At 47.5% G+C, this 19,208-nt stretch overlaps 1 protein-coding gene across 1 annotated transcript; it reads left to right on the top strand.

Moving 5' to 3' along the window:
- The first annotated feature begins 16,717 nt into the window (after positions 1 to 16,717).
- LOC112874984 lies at positions 16,718 to 17,389 on the top strand. Its single transcript, XM_025938636.1, has one exon. The coding sequence runs from the start codon at positions 16,839 to 16,841 to the stop codon at positions 17,088 to 17,090; it is 252 nt and encodes an 83-aa protein (XP_025794421.1). The 5' UTR covers positions 16,718 to 16,838; the 3' UTR covers positions 17,091 to 17,389.
- The last annotated feature ends 1,819 nt before the right edge of the window (positions 17,390 to 19,208 follow it).

Genomic DNA, 19,208 nt, shown 5'->3' with positions numbered 1-19,208 from the left:
TATGACAAAATATCTCATTATAATATATTCCTTCTCTTTTGCGTGAAGCCTTTCGCCACAAGTCGCGCTTTATATCTTTCTACATTCCCTTTGGAGTCATATTATATTTTGTAGACCCATTTATAGCCTACTGTCTTGGCTCCTTCAGGAATTTCTTCTAAGTCCCAGACCTTGTTGGTACTGATTGATTTCATCTCATCTTCCATGGCTTCGAGCCATTTCGATGAGTGAGCGCTTCTCATAGCCTCTGTCAGACCCGGGGCTACGGGGCTGTGTACATAGCGTAGTTTAAGAGATTAAGTCCATCTTATCTCTTATTTATCTCGTTCATCTCTTATTTATCCCGTTTAAATAGGAGATAGAGCTAACCGATACAGAAAGAATCTACTCGAGATATGTTCTGGTATGATTCCTTAACTGGAGTTAGTTAGTATCTTTATAACCCTGGCCTCTCGGATATATAAGGGAGGTCAGGGACCCCTCTCAAAACACGATCTCTAGGTCATTCTACACCAAAGGCAATACAAACCACCATACAGGACGTAGGGTGTTACTCATCTTGCGGTCCGAACCTGTCTAAGCTTTGTGTTCCTTACACCTTCGAGTTCCTGATCTCGGCGTCTCCTCACGCAAAACTTATCACCTTGGGTATATCCCTTGGTGGGCAGCCGGTTAAACACCGACAGCTGGCGCGCCAGGTAGGGGAGCGCGTCGAAGATCCACCGGCGAGCTCGATGGCATCTTTCCAGTTCACCAGTCGGAATCAACTCCGACTAGTCGAGCTTCATCAACGAACCGTCGCAGAGCGCCAGGAGGCACAACTGGTGACTCAGCAACTGCAGATGACAGATGGATCACCGGGCACATACTACACGTATTGAACAGGGAAGATTCCTTTTCTATTTTTCCTACATTGGATACAATCCGTGGCTGTTACTAGCAAGGATTATATACTGATGTATCTTTGCTAACGTGATCTTTTCATGGTATTCTCATCCGTGCGGAGCTTGCTGGGGAGCTCCCACAGACAAGGATGGCACGAGGCTGTTGGTGGCAGCGAGGAAGTTGCATAGCAAACTGACCCAGCACCGCGTCGTGACTCTGCGATGGAATTCCGCCGCAACTGGAGCTGGTTAGGAGCGAGTGCCAACTGGTTTGCCTCATCAGACGCACTGTCGCCGACCTCGACTACTCGGCTCGACTTCACCTCGCACTGCGACGTCGATGCACCGCGATCGTCAACCTCGACGACCCGGTTCAACTTCGGCTTGTGCCGCAATACCCGCGCGCAGCAGCGACGGTTTCGACTACTTCGACTTCGCGAGGACGATCGGCAGCCCGCCGACGACTACTTCAAGTACTCATCTCGACTTGCAAACTAGTCGGAATCGACTCCGACTAGTCGAGCTTCATCAACAAACCATCGCAGCTCCATCAACGAGCTCCACGGCTTTGTCGATATTTGTCCACGAATCAAGCTAAGTGATTTATACCTTTTCCAACTTGTTCTTCACAGGATCGGCTACCTTTTCGGGTACGCCTCTCGATGGGCATGAAACCCTTTGGGGCTACGCCCTGATCGACTACTCCTGGGATGCTAGACCGACAGCCACAGCTTTGGTGCACCGAGTACTGGAGGCTCTGCCACAAACTTAATGCACCGAGTGCTGGCGGCTTTGCCATGGCCTTAGGACACTAACTACGGAGGCTACACCACAAGGTTGTGTTCTGAGTGCTGGAGGCTTCATGGGACTACACCCTATGGAAGTATAGATCTTTGCGTGTTGCCACACACGCTCTCGCTGACTACTTATGCGTGTACATCTCTCGAGGGTACGAAATCCTCCAGAGCTACACATCGCCGACTACTTTATGCGCACCGCGCATCCTCTTTGTCGCATGACGACTTCTTTATCTTCTCTTAACGGTTGCTAAAGTACTCGGGTAGCACACGCCTTAATCCGTGAAACCTCGACTCCTCTGTAAGCCTATGCTCCTACGCGTGCAAGCGGCTAAGCTCCCTACGCTATGGTCTACGGCCATCAGGGATCAGGTGCTTAAACGTAACAGGCTAACTACCCGCGGAAATTACATGGCCTAGCAAGAGCAAGATGCGAAATTTTTACACCGAATAAATTTTGGTTCCTTCATATTATTATTGAGTACTACTCGGTACTTCGCATTATGCTACATAATGTACACATTGTCTTTTTTCAGATCAAGCTTCGGCAACAACCCTCCAGGCAGCACGGCGTGCCATCACAGTTCTGCTAGTTCCCAGGCTTGGGGGCTGGGTGATGCGCACTACTCGACATGGCTCCTTTGGCTCTCCTGGCTCGTAAGCTCGGGGGCTGGACGCCGTAAAACTACTTGAAGATGACTCATATGAAGACTGAGAGTGCAGAAGAAACCTTAAATCACCGCGCGATTAAATAAACCAGCAGGAGACTTAATTTCACTATGCAGAAGACGAAGAGTTTTTCTCGAAATTTCAGAGTAACACCAATGCCACGACTTTTGGATCCTTATTTCCAAATTTGTGGGATTTGGATTCAAAGCTCGGGGGCTGCGGGATACGTGGCATCGACTACTTATTTTTCAAATTTCTTTGAAGGATAAGGAGGATTACAAACTAATGGGACCCTCAGCCTGATTCTCCGATTAAACCTAAGGCTCGGGGGCTACTCCATATGGAGTGCGATTTTTAAATCGCACACCATAACAAAAATTCGGGGTATGAGCACCTCATAGCTTCGATGCAGCCAAGCAAGTACTCGAAGAAGGACTTCAAGACGAAGCTTCAGAAGAAGTCGAAGACTGCTTCGAAAGTACTCGATAAGCCTGCAGTACTCAGCTACGAAGAGCTCGGGGGTTTGTCAGACCCGGGGCCACGGGGCTGTGTACAAAGCATAGTTTAAGAGATTAAGTCTGTCTTATCTCTTATTTATCTCGTTTATCTCTTATTTATCCCGTTTAAATAGGAGATAGAGCTAACCGATACAGAAGGAATCTACTCGAGACATGTTCTGATACGATTCCTTAGCTGGAGTTGGTTAGTATCTTTGTAACCCTGGCCTCTCGGATATATAAGGGAGGTCAGGGACCCCTCTCAAAACACGATCTCTAGGTCATTCTACACCAAATGCAATACAAACCACCATACAGGACGTAGGGTGTTACGCATCTTGTGGCCCGAACCTGTCTAAGCTTTGTGTTCCTTGCACCTTCGAGTTCCTGATCTCGGCGTCTCCTCACCCAAAACTTACCACCTTGGGTATATCCCTCGGTGGGCAGCCGGTTAAACACCGACAGCCTCTTCAAATAAGGTGGGATCACCCTCCATTTGAATTTCTTCGCTAACATAGGCTTCATAGTGTTTAGAGATAGCTAGTTTTCTAACTCTTTGAGACCTTCTGGAAGCCTCATTATTTGGCACTTCTTCTATATGAGGCTGTTGTAGCTCTTTCTCATGTGCGACAACTAGTTCTATAAGATCCTGAGCAACATGTTCTTCATCTTCTTTCATTATTGCCACAGGAGAACTACCAACAGGAGCTGTCACTTATAGATGTCCATTCGGGCCGCCCGGCCCGGCCCTGGCACGAGCCCGGCATGGCTCGGTCAACTTCGTGCTGGGCTTGGCCCGGCACTACTCTCCACCGTGTCCTGCCGTGTTGGCCCACGGGCTGCATTGACGGCCCAAGCACGGGCCCACGGGCTTGTTTTGTGCCAGGCCCGCCCGTAAAGCACGAGCACAAGTAGCGGGCTGGGCCAGCCCACAACCCGGCAAGTCATGTTTTAACTTCAAATTTCAGTATTTCACATAATCACAACTGCCTCAACTTCAAATTTCACAACCATTACATATCTATTTTAACACTTGATCTGTGTGATCAAGTGTTGGCTGCCTCATTAAAAACCTTCCTAGGTAAAACTCACCCTTGTGAGAAACCCTAGCAAGGAAAAAAGAGTACAGCCCAGATCTATAATTCAAGTTTAGATGTTCATTACATATTTACATGATTACATCACATGATTATAAGAATAGAATACAAATGCAAAAAATAGCTCCTAGCTCCAGACTCCACACATGCACTTGCACTCTTGCATCTTGCTTGCCAAAAGAATTGCCGCCATCACTTCTTCCCTAGACAGACGGCGCAGGCCCAGTGGTGGAGATAGGCCTATGAAACAAAGAGTCAACCATCAGTCCATCATCAGTTATTGAACAACAAAATATAAGTAGGGCAGTAGGCCAAGTACTTACTGAGTCTGAGTATCACCAGCTTCAGCTTGCCCTTCTCCATCCTCCAGGAGCTTGTTGGCTGCATCTACATCCTCCAGCTCTTGCACCCCCTTCTCGACCTCATGTTGTGCCCTTGCATCTCCTAACTCCCAATCTTTGATGCAGGTTAACATCTCCATTGAATGAGGCAGCAACCGTCGGCGCCGCTTCTCGATCACCCTGCTAGTTAGACTAAAGCAAGACTCCGAAGAAACTATCAAAACTGGAATAGACATGATATCTCTAGCAAGTATGGACAGAATGGGATATGTAAGTTTGTGCTCATGCCACCAATTTAGAATGTTGAAGTCATCATCAAAACATGTGACAGTGTCACTGTTGAAGTAAGAAGATCACTCAGATATAGCTGCTATAGCAGCAGCAGATGTAGATGCAGTACCAGTTGAAGAACCAGCCCCAATGGAAGTACCAAGAGCCCCAAATATCTTACCCCATGCTATTTTTTTCTTACCAGTAGATCCTCCTGCTTGAGAGTGCCTGTGAGACATGACAGCACCAAACCTGTTTTCATATTTGTTATAAAATTTATATAACTCAGTTTTTACCTCACTGAAGTAACTGGAATAATCAGTACCAATAGTCTGAGAAAGTAGCTGGAGAACATTATGAAAACCTCTCATCTTGGCTCTAGAATCCAAAATAAATGCAAAGGAAAACAACAGAGGTATGTTCTGCCAGTACTTAAGGAACTACAGTTTCATTGGAGTAACAATGTCATTAAGCAATGGATCAGTCTCTTGGACATGTAAATGACCAGCAATGTCAAGAATATGATGCAACATCAAAGAACCGGTTGGATAGTAAACACCAGATAAAGCAACAGTTGATTCATAAAATATTTTAAGAAACTTCATAATCTTCTCAGCAACAACCCAATGACCATCACTGAGTAGTGGTTCACCATTAACCAAACCATAATTAGCACCAATAAAGATAGAGAAGGTATATCTATATGTTATAAGGTTCACCATTAACCAAACCATAATTAGCACCAATAAAGACAGAGAAGGTATATCTATATGTTATAAGGTGCTTGAGCATGAGATAAGTAGAATTCCATCTCACATCCATATCCAAACCAAATTTATGAGGTTGAACCCCCTTAACAATGCAAAAGTTATGAAATTCAGCAATGCGTTGGTTGGAAAAGTTCAAATAAGAAATTATAGTTCCAAAAACCTCAAGATAAGACTTGATTCTTTTCAAACCAGACTTGACAATGAGGTTTATAATGTGACATGCACAGCGCTGGTGCAAGAGACCACACATTGCTTTATCTTTATCTTTGTCAAGTGGTTCAAGGTCAGGACCAAGGTAACCAATAAATTTAGGAATGAGTTTGGCCATGGCAGAAGTATTTGAAGAAGCATTGTCAAGTGTGACAGAAAAACCTTATCCTTCAAACCAAACTCAGTAACAATAGCTTCAACACGTTCAGCAATGTTGACACCAAGTATGGGAGACATCAATGAGCCTAAGACCAATGACTCTCTTCTCTAACTCCCAATCAACAGAAACAAAATGAATAACAATACTAAGTTAGTCTTCCTTAGCATTGCCAGACCAAATATCAGATGTAATGCAAACAGATGAAACAGATTTCAAGCATTCAATCAGAGAATGTCGACGCTCAAGGAAATACTTTTCTAGATCTCTAGTTGTGGTTTGCCTAGAGACTTTAGCAAACCGAGGATTGTGAGCACGCTGAATGTACTCCTCAAATGCATCTTCAAAACCAAAATTGAGAGGCAAATCTAGTTTAACAATTAAACGACACAACTCTCTACGAGCAACATCAGGCTTATACTCCCATGTATGGACAGAACCATCACTATTGTATTGTAAACGAGACTGAACTAGAACAGCATGCTTAGTTTTAGCAACACATACCTTCTGGTGCCGGAGCAAATCCCCAGTACCAGCAGAAGAACACCCAGAAAGAACATGAGAACAATGACGGCACTTAGCAGCAACTCTCACCTTCTTGCCGGTGGGCAAAGTCCCAAAGATCTCCTTGAAGTCGTTCCAGGCACCGGACCTCGCACGCTTCCCCCAAATGCTAGTGCCAGTATTGACAGATGGCATGGATGAATGCATCATTGACTGCCCAGGAGTCCCAGCACCTGCACCCCCAGCAGCGCCAGCATCATCACCGCCATCAACATTGATCGGAGCAGCACTGCTACTGAACAATGCCTCGCCGCTGGACGCCAGGTCATCCTCGTCGTCACCAGGGAGCCCGCAGGCCTTGAGGTCATCGTTGATGGTGTACTCTTCCATGTCTTCCATCACGACGACCGCATGCTGCAGGCTGCAGCCAGCCTCCGCGGCTCCGTTCCTCAACGACGCGCGTCCCCGCACAGCATCAACACGAGACCTGCAGGCAAGAATCAAGAAGGGGAAAGGTAGTCAAGACTCAAGATTCAAGAACACGAACTCGAGATCTAGATCTAGGGATTAGGGTTAGGGTTAGCAGGTTACCTGCTCAGCCGGAGCCCGGAGGCGGAGAGAGACGCGATGGCCGACGGCGAGATGCGGTGCGGGCATGCGGTGGACTAGAGTACTGGACTGGGGGAGGAGGAGAGGAAGAGGATAGAGGAAGGCGAGGCGACGAGGAGACGAGGCGGCGAGGCGGCGAGGCCTACATGTACTTCTACTCACCGGAGATGAGGGGGAATCGGAGGCGACTCACCGGCAGCGGAGAAGGCAAGGTCTTGCGGAGGAGAGAGGCAAGGAGGTGAGGAGGCGCTGAGGCGGGGATTGGGATTAGGGTTCGGGTCTCAGGGCCGGAGGAGGAGAGGAAGAGGATAGAGGAAGGTGAGGCGGCGAGTCCTACAACCGGAGATGAGGGGGAACCGGAGGCGAGTCATCGGCGGGCAGCGGGCCGGCGGAGGAGAAGGAAAGGTCTCGCGGAGGAGGAGGAGAGAGGCAAGGCGCCGAGGAGCTGAGGAGGTGAGGAGGCGGCCAGGCGACTCGCGGGGATTGGGATTGGGGGATTAGGTCTAGGGTTCGGGGGGGGGAGTGGGGGAGGCCGGCGGGGTTATGCGGCGTAGCGGCGGTCGGCGGGCTCCGCTGGGTTGGGCTGCTCCGCTGGCAGCTGGCCTGGCCTGTTGGCTTGTTAGCTTGGGGAGGATAGCGGGCCGGCCTATAAACTTCATACCGGGCCGGGGCGCCCGGCGTGCTGGGGTGGCGGCCCACGCACGGCACTATCTAACGGGCTGTGCCAGCCCGGGCACTACGAAGGCTAGGCCGGGCCAGGTTCAGGCCAGGCCAAAAATTCGTGCTTTCGAGCGGGCTGTCGGGCTTCAAGTTTTCTAGACATATATACTGTCACTTCAATATCCTGCATCGTCTGTGCAGCAGCAACAGGTAACGAGAATAAAAGTTCCTGAATCATCGGAATAGGTATATATACCCGCTTCTCCTCAAGATTAATTTCTCGAGCTACCATACTCCCCCTGATCATCTCGTCCTCTAAGAAGACAGTGTGTCTCGTTCCACAAACTTCATGTGTCTGTTAAGACAATAAAAATGATATCATATTTCTCACCATATTCATTAGAGTGGCTTTCAGCTACTCCATTCTGCTGAGGGCTCGTCCAGTATAAATACTGGCCAACTATGCTATCTTCTTATTGGAACTGTAAAAGCTTCAGGAATTTAGCTATTTCTTTGCATAGGGATATCGATGTCATGACTGTTGTACTCCCTTGACGGCAATTGTTTTGTTAATAGATCATTCTTTCCCTCGATACATACTACGCATTGCATTCGATTTAAACTATAGGGGAATGAAGAGTATCTTTCTTAATTTATCTCACAATCCTCCCCCTTGAAATATGGCATAAACTTCTTGCCATAATTTTGAAACTTTTCTAAATTCTCGTGAACGAGAAGACATTTATCACTTACTTCATTCACACAAATATGTTATGCAAACAAAGTTATAATTCATAAGGGAGCACACTTTTCCTCATTCCACTTCAAGAACTTAACAAAATCCTTTATTAGTGATACTTTTGCAAGTCATGCTCGCATGTTTTCTTGTCCTTTGTTTTGAGTACGACTTCCTTTTGTCCTGAAACTCATTTCAAATGTGCATTCAACCATTACCAGATTACTTCGCAACGAGCTACTTAATTAGAGTGCCCGTATGCACTTGTAAAAAGCCAGTTCACTGACTCACCACCTTCTTAAGATTTAGCAATGGTGCAATATTAGGATTGCTCTCCTTATGCCCTTAACCCTTGAGTGCTTAATGACCATGACACAATGAAAGTGCATGGTCGATTTTAGGATAGCATGAGAGCTACCCCTAACTTCTCTCACTGTGCTGGATACATAAATAGCACATGAGCCTTTACAAACTTCTCCTGCCATACAGGATATGACTGCTGAACTTCTCCCGCCATGCGGGATAATTTGCTGTCAGAATTTGCTCTCAGGACACAAGAAGTGTTTGAACATTCAAGACAATCAAATTCAGAAACAAATCCGAATAACACACATATTTAATCCAACATTGGTCAAATTAAACATGCATCTGACTTATTTCAGCGAACTTAGCCATAATGACTAAAATATTCTCTTATCTTTTTTTCTAATTAAATTTTCCTGTTGGTTCCTACTTAATCAGAAAAATTAATAAACTAACAATAGCAAAAGCTCATGAGAGAATCACTAAACTCATTTTGGCCTAAAGCCCTTTTCACATACCCCAGCAAAGCAGCCATTTGACTTGCAGCCGAGTAATCTCAAGCGTTGACGGATATCAACACTTGTTCATACAACATTCTTTTACATTAATTCTACATCACTGTTTGGCAGAAATAGAAGTAATGCGTCGTCTTTTTCTCTCGAGTAAACATACAATGTTCTTCTACATTAATTATACATCACCGTTGGGCAGAAATAGAAATAATGCATGGAAAACTCATGAATAAAACTTATAATATTGCTATCATCAACGTTGGTTAGAAAAATAATAATATTATAATTAACTTGAATAAACTATAACTACTCTTTCAATTAAATTATCCTGTTGGTTCTTATTTAATTGGAAAATTAATCATAAATATCATAGCAGCGGAAACATGAAAAACTTGAAACATACTTGTTCAGAAGTATTTCTTAGTACTCATCTACTCTCTAAACAATTTATCCCATTGGTTCAAAATTGAATAGATATAAAAAACTAGACTAAACTCATTGAAAAAAGGCTTCTGAAAAAGAATAAAACTAAATCATAGAGTCCACGGTGCAAAACGGCATAAGGCCCACTTCTTTCTTCTCGGCCCACCCAGCATCAACCTGGCCAATACGTAGGCTCGGAGGCTGGCGCCACTGACTACTAGGCATATACTATGCGACTCATCTATCTTTCAAGCTCGGGAGCTGGATACGACACGGCTCTCAGCAATGAAGATTGCATGCCACGATTCTTTGGATCATTTATTCCAAAATTTGGGGATTTGGATTTAAGGCTCGGGGTTGCGGGACACGTGTCATTCAGCAACTTGTTTTTCAAATCTGCTGGAAGATAAGGACGGAAGACTCAAGATTGAATTGACTCTCAGCCTGATTCTACGAGTCAACCTAAGCCTCGGGGGCTACTCCATATGGAGTGCGAGTTTAAATCGCACCCCATATAAAAGAAGACAACTACTCGGGGCATGAGCACCTCACAGCCTCGATGCAGTCAAGGAAATACTCGGAGTACATCTTCAAGGTGAAGTTCGTGAGAACTCGAAGACGCCTTCAGAAGTACTCAGACGTCTGCAGTACTCAGCTACGAAGAGCTTGGAGGCTTGTCAGACCCGGGTATACGAGACTGTACACGTCGCATACTTTTCTTAGGATAAAGGTTGGGACATAGCCCACGCCCTCATCTATTGTAACTATCCGTAGCCTAATAGAACTGTTCCTAGAATAGTAAAACTAGTCTGATATAGTAGAGGACTACCAGAAAAGTACTCGGCTAGGACTCTAGGGCTTGTACCCGACTAGGACTCCCATGTAAATCTGTCCTCCCAGACTATATAAGGGCGGACAGGATGTCGGTGTTTAACCGGCTGCCCATCGAGGGATATACCCAAGGTGGTAAGTTTTGGGTGAGGGAACGCCGAGATCAGGAACTCGAAGGTGCAAAGAACACAAGACTTTAGACAGGTTCGGGCCGCACGGAGCGTAACACCCTACGTCCTGTATGGTGGTTTGTATTCTCTTTGGTGTAGAATGACCTAATGATCTTCTGTTTTGAGGGGGGTCCCTGACCTCCCTTATATACCCGAGAGGTCAGAGTTACAAAGATACTAACCAACCTCTATCAAGGGATCATACCAGAACATATCTCGAGTAGATCCTCTTCGTGTTGGTTAACTCTATCTCCTATTTAAACGGGATAAACAAGAGATAAGCAAAATGAATAAGAGATAAGACGGGCTTAATCCCTTAAACTTCGTGACATGCCCAGCCCGGTGGCCCCGGGTCTGACAAGCCCCCGAGCTCTTCGTAGCTGAGTACTGCAGGCTTATCGAGTACTTTCGAAGCAGTCTTCGACTTCTTCTGAAGCTTCGTCTTGAAGTCCTTCTTCGAGTACTTGCTTGGCTGCATCGAAGCTATGAGGTGCTCATGCCCCGAATTTTTGTTATGGTGTGCAATTTAAAAATCGCACTCCATATGGAGTAGCCCCCGAGCCTCAGGTTGAATCGGAGAATCAGGCTGAGGGTCCCATTTGTCTGTAATCCTCCTTACCTACTCTTCGAATAAATTCGAAAAATAAGTAGTCGAAAAATAAGTAGTCGATGCCACGTACCCCGCAGCCCCCGAGCCTTGAACCCAAATCTCCCAGGTTTGGGAAAAAGGATCCAAGAATCGTGGCATTGGTGTTACTCTAAAATTCCGAGAAAAACTCTTCGCTTTCTGCATAATGAAAGTAAGCCTCCCGCTGGTTTATTTAACCGCGCGGTGACTTAAGGTTTCTTCTGCACTCTCAGTCTTCATACGAGTCTTCTTCGAGTAGTTTTGCGGCGTCCGGCCCCCGAGCTTACGAGCCAGGAGAGCCGAAGGAGCCATGTCGAGTAGTGCGCATCGCCCAGCCCCCAAGCCTGGGAACTAGCAGAACTGTGATGGCACGCCGTGCTGCCTGGAGGGTTGTTGCCGAAGCTTGATATGAAAAAAGACAATGCATACATTATGTAGCATAATGCGAAGATACCGAGTAGTACTCAGTAATAATATAAATACACCAAAATTTATTCGGTGTAAAAATTTCGCGTCTTGCTCTTGCTAGGCCATGTAATTTCCCCGGGCAGTTAGCCTCTTACGTTTAAGCACCTGATCCCTGATGGCCGTAGACCATAGCGTAGGGAGCTTAGCCGCATGCACGCGTAGGAGCATAGGCTTACAGAAGAGTCGAGGTTTCACGGATTAAGGCGCGTGCTACCCGAGTACTTTAGCAACCGTTAAGAGAAGACAAAGAAGTCGTCATGCGACAAAGAGGATGCGCAGTGCGCAAAGATAATCGGCGAAGTGTAGCTCTGGAGGGTTTCATGCCCATCGAGAGTCATACACGGACAAGTAATCGATCATGGTGTAGCCCCCGAGGGTTTCATGCCCATCGAGAGTCATACACGGACAAGTAATCGATCATGGTGTAGCCCCCGAGGGTTTCATGCCCGTCGAGAGGCGTACCAAAAAAGGTAGCCGATCTTGTGAAGAACAAGTCGGAAAAGGTATAAATCACTTAGCTTGATTCGTGGACGAATGTCGACGAAGCCGTGGAGCTCGTTGATGAAGCTGCGACGATTTGTTGATGAAGCTCGACTAGTTGGAACCGATTCCGACTAGTTTTCAAGCCGAGACGAGTAGTTGATGTAGTCGTCGGCGAGCTGCCGATCGTCCTCGCGAAGTCGAAGTAGTCGAACACGTTGCTGCCGCGCGCGGATATTGCAGCACAAGCCGAAGTTGAGCCGGGTCGTCGAGGTCGACGGCCGCAGTGCATTGACGTTGCAGCGCAAGGTGAAGTCGAGCCGGGTAGTCGAGGTCCATGTAGCCGTTCGCTGAAGGATCCGATCTCGAACTCGATGAATCGATCCGTCGATGCACATGCGTGAAGGTAGCAATCCACCACCTGGCGAACTAGAAAGATGCCATCGAGCTCGCCGGCGGATCTTCGACGCGCTCCCCTACCTGGCACGCCAGCTGTCGGTGTTTAACCGGCTGCCCACCGAGGGATATACCCAAGGTGGTAAGTTTTGGGTGAGGGAACGCCGAGATCAGGAACTCGAAGGTGCAAAGAACACAAGACTTTAGACAGGTTCGGGCTGCACGGAGCGTAACACCCTACGTCCTGTATGGTGGTTTGTATTCTCTTTGGTGTAGAATGACCTAATGATCTTCTGTTTTGAGGGGGGTCCCTGACCTCCCTTATATACCCGAGAGGTCAGAGTTACAAAGATACTAACCAACCTCTGTAAAGGGATCATACCAGAACATATCTCGAGTAGATCCTCTCCGTGTTGGTTAACTCTATCTCCTATTTAAACGGGATAAATAAGAGATAAACAAAATGAATAAGAGATAAGACGGGCTTAATCCTTTAAACTTCGTGACATGCCCAGCCCGGTGGCCCCGGGTCTGACACAAGACTCCCTCCAGGGGGTACCCCAGCGATCATCCAGGTAATCACCTAGAAGATCACACACTCATCATCAAAGGCAAAACAAACCACATAGGACGTAGGATATTACACTCTCGGCGGCCCGAACCTGTCTAAACCTTGTGTTCCTTTGCACCTTTGAGTTCCTGATCTCTGCGACACCCTACCTACAAACTCACCACCTCGGGGGTATCCCTCGGTGGACGTGGCGGTAAAACACCGACAGCCTGCCTGCGGCTCGGCCCGTCTTGCTTGCGGTCACGCGCGCCTGCGGCTCGGCTCGCTGGCCACGGCTAGCTCTAGCCCAACGGCCAGCTTCCAGCTCGGCTCGTCTCGTCATGGGCCTAAGGCCCAGCAACCGATGGCCGGGCTGCCAAATCGGCCCACCATGGCGCACCTCCCCGCTTGCCTTGATCTCAGCCGTTGGCTGTGATCGGACGGCCTGGCATGGTCTTTGGGGGTACATAAGGTTGCCTGCTGGCCTCTGGAACCCTAACCCTAGGTTCGCCCGGCAGGTGCCCGGCCGCCGCCGACGTCACCCCGCCGCGCTGCTCTCCCGGCCCATGCCGGTGCTGGTGCCGCCGATGATATGCACGCGGGCGCGTCGTCGGTCCGACCATCGGCTCCAAGGCCGGCGAGCCGAGCACCCCTTTCTCATTTTCTCCTCCCCCCGACCTTCCCTCTTGTAGGCGCGGTGGCGGCGGTGGCCGGTGGTGGCGCCGTCGCGAGGCCCCTCGCCGGCGCGCGCTCGCCCAAGGGGAGCACATCGCTGTCATGCGGCCTTACGATGGCGCGCCAGCGCGAGCCCTGTGCCGACGAAGTGATGACAAGCAGTGTCTCATCTTGTCTTCTTGCACGGCGTCGCGGCGACAGCCTGCAGTGGGGGCGATGGTGAGACCCACAAGTAGGTCCCGCCGGCGGTTTCTCTTGGTTAGGTTTAGATTTTAACGGTTGCTTCTTCGATTCGAGATCGAATCCCCTCTCTTTGTTCTTCTTTTTCTCTCTTTTTCTTCCCCATCTTAATCTGCTCACTAGGTGAGGCTTACTTATACCATTGTTAAAATCCTAGGACCTTCTAGGAGTAGATAAGCAGGTATTTCATTATTAACAGTGAGTAAAAATATGGTTTACATCTGAAAGATGAAACCGAGAGAGAGGAAGAGAGGAGAGAGGAGAGGGAGGAGTAGAGGACCGTCGGTTTTCATTGTAGAGGAGTTGACGGCAAAGTCGAGGTTGAGATCGACGAGGTGGCCGACGGCGAGGTGGTGACGAGGTTGGAGACGATGTAGTAGTGACGACGGCGCGCTGCAGAGGGCGGCGGACTTCCCATCGCTTCAGCACTAGATCGATTGGGATCTAGGATTGTGCTATTTTGGTGAACCTCAGGCCATGTGCTCCCTTTCCCCTTTATAGCTGTGCGCGACGGAGGTCCGCCAACCGTGTTGGGTTGGGCACCCTGATCAGGACGAGTCCGACATGGTAGTTGAACCATATCTGATGAGATCAATGCTAATAGAGATGTGTTCCGTCTGAGCTCTGCCTCGGCTGCGGCATGATAGCAGGGCTATCGCCTGGGGAGCCTGCCTATCGGTCGGCTGCGGCATGAGAGCAGGCTGAAGATTGAAGGCAGTCATGATCACGTGTTGTTCCTTGGAGATTGTCGAAGCCAATTTGAACGAAGACTTGTCTCATAAAGTTGTCTATCTGATGAGCATTGAGAGATTATGACATAATGTTTTTCATTTTATATTTTTCTTTTGTTACAACATACTTTAAAATAAAATTTAGGAAATCAATGGATGTCTGCTGCCTTTTTTTTTTATAACAATGTCTACTACCGTTTTGTGTAGCCAAAGAGAAAACCATAGCAATCTCTACTAGGAGAAAAACATTTGTCTCTCCCAATCATGCATGTTGCAATTTACGTTAGGAATGAGTTCATATTCCGCTTTTCACCTAATGTTTGAGTTTACTTATAGCCCTCTGAACTTGAAATCTAGAAATGTTTCACCTTAAAATATTAAAATTGCACAACTTTAACCCCCGTATGATTTCAAACCACGGCTATCACCATAAGAACAGGAGATGGACGATAGGGAAGCTCATACCCAGTGGCTTGGTTCATCTCTAATGGAGGAGTGAGGTCTTTAGTCATCGTCTTATAATACGGAGAGAGAAATGATATGTTAACCGTCGAACAACCAAATGAAACAGAAGAACTACGGTCAAGGAAACTCGCCTGCTTCTAAACAAAAAACCACTTTTTGGACCCCACCTAAATGGTGAAGAAGAGAACTATAGCCAAAGAAGGTGAGAGCTTGCGGGCAAGCTAATCTCAGTGGGATTTTCATAAGAAGTTTCGTAGGCATAAAATATTGTGCCACATCAGCAATTTTACTAACATAGCAGGGTAATTATAAGGAAAGAGAAAATACAGTTTCGTATGATGAGAGAGGAGTTTCATCGATACGACACTCCTCTAGTTAGTCCTTAGTTTTAATAACTGTGCAGTACACCCATACACTGAGAGTAGTTAAGAGAAACAAAAGAGCACGAATGCATCTAAAAATATGTCCGAGTACGACCTACGGGCAAATTCATGTGTTGTGTGTTTCCAATTTCTTCCTGTGTTTTATTCCAAGCATCATCCTCCAAATAGACACGCCATATACAGTCAACTCCGTCGTGGAATACCATGCATATTCATACTATCATATAGCCTGAGCAGTTGGACCAATACGGCATACAGCTTCTCGTTACCCAATCCAAATTCCACCGCTGGACCATTTTGACCCGCTCTTTTCGATCCATCGACCCATCACCAATCACGAGGGCCATTCCCATGCGGGCGCCCTGCCATGACCGGCGTACGGTTGCCGCCACCGTCATGGCGTCGTCCGCATCAGCCACAGCCAGTCCTCTCCTCTCCTCTGAAGTCAAGCAAAGACCGCGCGGAGATTGCCCTGGGGAGCCGCACATGCCTCTCCGCCTGCCACCCGGCGGATCGCGTCGCCGGCCCTGAACGCCCACGCGCCGGCCAAGGTGACCGTCCGGCAGGTAGGCTGGAGACCGTAACGTAGTCCTGAAGAATGCCAAACCTCTGTGCTGGGTGGTAAGGAGACTTGAGGGTCCAGTCCAGTCCAGCCTCTCGTGTCAAATCTGTGGGCTGCCCTGCCGGGTACGTGAAGACTTGGTACGCGCGAAATTACCAAGGTCGTTGATGAATGCCGATTCTTCCCATTTCTTTTTCTCTTTTTGTTCTCTAATAAAACGTCATATTAATTGAGCTAATCAAATGTAGTTAAGGGTCCAAACGAAAGCGTCTTCAACATCCAACCAAACGGAATACCAATCTGTCCCCTCCATTATTGGAGATTTGGAGCACTAGCGCACCGCCGCGCCACCGAACAGGTCCTCCAATTAGCAGACGATGTTGGCCTGGGCATAAACTAATCCGTTCTAACAAACCTTATTTCACTTGAAGAAAAAAAAATGAAGATAAAGATAAAAGCATTCGGTATGATGTATCATTTTCTTCCTTTCAAAAAAAAAATGATATCATTTCGCGAATTGTCGCCGGTTGCAACGCCGGATCGGAGCACCTGGTTTGATCCGACCGGCGCTGGCACGCGTGGAAGCTTCCCCGCGCGTCACCTGTCCGCCGCCGCCGACGACCGCGACAGCGCGCGCGCCTCCGCATTTAATCAGCCGCAGCGCAGCGCCAAGGGTCGATTCGCCTTTATAACCCGCGACCCGCGCAGCTCGCCGTCTCCATCCGCTCGCTCTACGCCTCGTTACGCTGAGCTCCGCGCCGGTCGAGCAAGCTAGAAGAATTCTCGACAGCGAGTCAGAGAGAGTGAGAGGGCGCTGCGAATGGCAGGCGGCGGCGTCGTGTTCGAGCCCCGCGCCGGCGTCGTGGCCCCGGGCGTCGCGGGCGGCGACGTCGTGTTCTGCGTCGCCATCGCGTGCCTCTCGCTCCTCTCCATGATCATCTTCGCGGCGGCCGGCTCCTCCGCCGGAGGGAAGCGCGGGCGCGCGAGCGGACCGGTGTTCGTCGGCGGGAAGGGCTGCGGCTGCGGAGGCTGCCGCGCGGGCGCCGGCGTCTGCGGCACCTACCTCTCCTGACCGAGCACGCGCACCAGCCCCGCGTGAGCAGAGGCTCGCCGGCGTGCGCGGCGCTGTACATACCCACGCGCGCACGGGCCGGGCGAAGCGTGTAAAAATAAGAAGCTGAAAGCTTTGCTCCACTGTGCCCATGGCTGCTGCCTGCTGCTTTCTTTTAGCTCTCCTTTCCCTTTGATTTTCTTTCTGAGGACAGTCCTGCTTGGATACCATCAGTGTTACTCCGTTTTTAGATGAAGAAATTAAGTGTTACTCCTACCAAACACCATGCTGTGATGAAAGAGATGTGTGGCTTTTTTTTTTTCTTGAGGACTCATCCTTCCTCCTTCCGTGCTCGTGTGTTCACTGCTGATAATTCCGTGGCTCATGGTCTGGCTTCAGTCCTGCTGTATTGAACAACCATTAGATCGTTGTAGGCAAGAAATTGAAGATTAATTCGTTCAGAAAGGAAGATGAAAGATTAGTAGCGAGCATGGAACACAAGGACAAGGACGTCCAAGCTACTCCGACCAGGCAGACTAAATAAATCAATAAGAAACCCCTAGAGCTCGACGCCTAAGCAACCATGGCGACCAAGTCACCAGCTGATTTCTAGTCATGTGTGGGCGGCGGACTTAGTGAGGGTAGCGCGTCCGGTTTCTAATTGCTAGAACACTTTAATCTACCGTTACATGTCATGACGCTGACAATCTGTAGATTAGATGCAATTGATAGGCAGTCTAATGTGCGGTCAGAATATATTTGGAGAACGTGACTACCATAGTAAGATGCAATTAGTTAGAATTAATTGATAGTGATATTTTGATTTAATCTTTACCAATCTTTATCTCTATGGAATTGTTTTTTAGAGAATCTTTTTGAGACTCATTATTAGAGTGGTAAGAGCATATCCAACAGACTACTCATACCTTATATCTAAAATATACTCTCTTTCTTCATTGCTAATAACTAATTTTATATTTTTATATTTTTAGTAATGGTTGCTGCAGCAGACTACCAAAATACAATCACCAAGAATAAGGTAGAAGGATAAATCCCTTTTATTTAGGTGGAGGGAGGTATGTTTTGGTGATTAACAAAAAATTTTAGGTATTGGAAATTGGATTAGTAATTTGTTGGAGCACCTCCAATCATTAAAATATTAATTTTTTGTATTAGAGAGAGAAACGAGTAATCTGTTGGAGATGTTGGGGATACTCTAAAGGATCTCAAATTTTAGTCAAGATAATCTAAGGACCGGATCTAAAAAGGATCGGATTCTAATCTTATACAATTTGATTTTGAGTTACAAATATATAAAAATCAAGTTGGAATGCGAAAAGAACACTAGACCATAATTCGTTACCACCACTACTTACTTATTATAGATCAATTTACAATTGGTGGTATATTCACCCTCTCCAAAGTAAGCCACGCTTTGTGTTTTCATGTTGGACGCGACCACTTTCCAAGTGTGGCGAAGCAAACACATGCCAAAGTGAGCTCGCCGTTGATCGGAATTTGATCCTGTCATCGCGATCTCTCGGATGCTGGGCATCACCACCGGACATTGTATCGGAAATTTTCAGTTCGGTGGACTTTGATCCATTTGAAGAAACACCAACAGGTCCTTGTAGAGTAAATTATCCATCAATAAGACTGACTTCAACGGACCTCATGCAAATGCATTTGCAAAAGGCACTGTGTGTACCGTGTACAGTGAATGCATGCGGCATGCAAAAATAAGGAGCTCCAACGGGGGACATGCATCGGGCTCCGTCAGTTGACTCCCGCGTCAGATTCACTCTTTTCGCCAGGCCGGAGTCGTCTTCCGCTTCTTGACAGTTGGTGTGTGCAGAGATGCGTTGAGGAGAGTGAGGATGTATTTTTACATTCCCTCTCTCCACAAGTGCAAAATATGTGTCAGATATGCATGCTCCTTTGGAGATTCGTTTTGCAATGCACAGTATCCAGCGTCATGCATTTTATGAGATTATACTGCTTCATATATATTTGCATATTGCCCATTGAAGTTAGAGCGTGTTCGTTTCCTGCCCTCTAAATTTTAGACCCATCACATCAAAGAGAATCTTGTCATTTAAAAATATTAAATAAAGTCTAATTATAAAACTTTTTGCACAG

The sequence above is a fragment of the Panicum hallii genome, chromosome 1 (genome assembly GCF_002211085.1).
Source record: "Panicum hallii strain FIL2 chromosome 1, PHallii_v3.1, whole genome shotgun sequence".
Lineage (NCBI taxonomy): Eukaryota > Viridiplantae > Streptophyta > Magnoliopsida > Poales > Poaceae > Panicum > Panicum hallii.
This window is presented reverse-complemented; position numbering and strand designations above follow the sequence as displayed.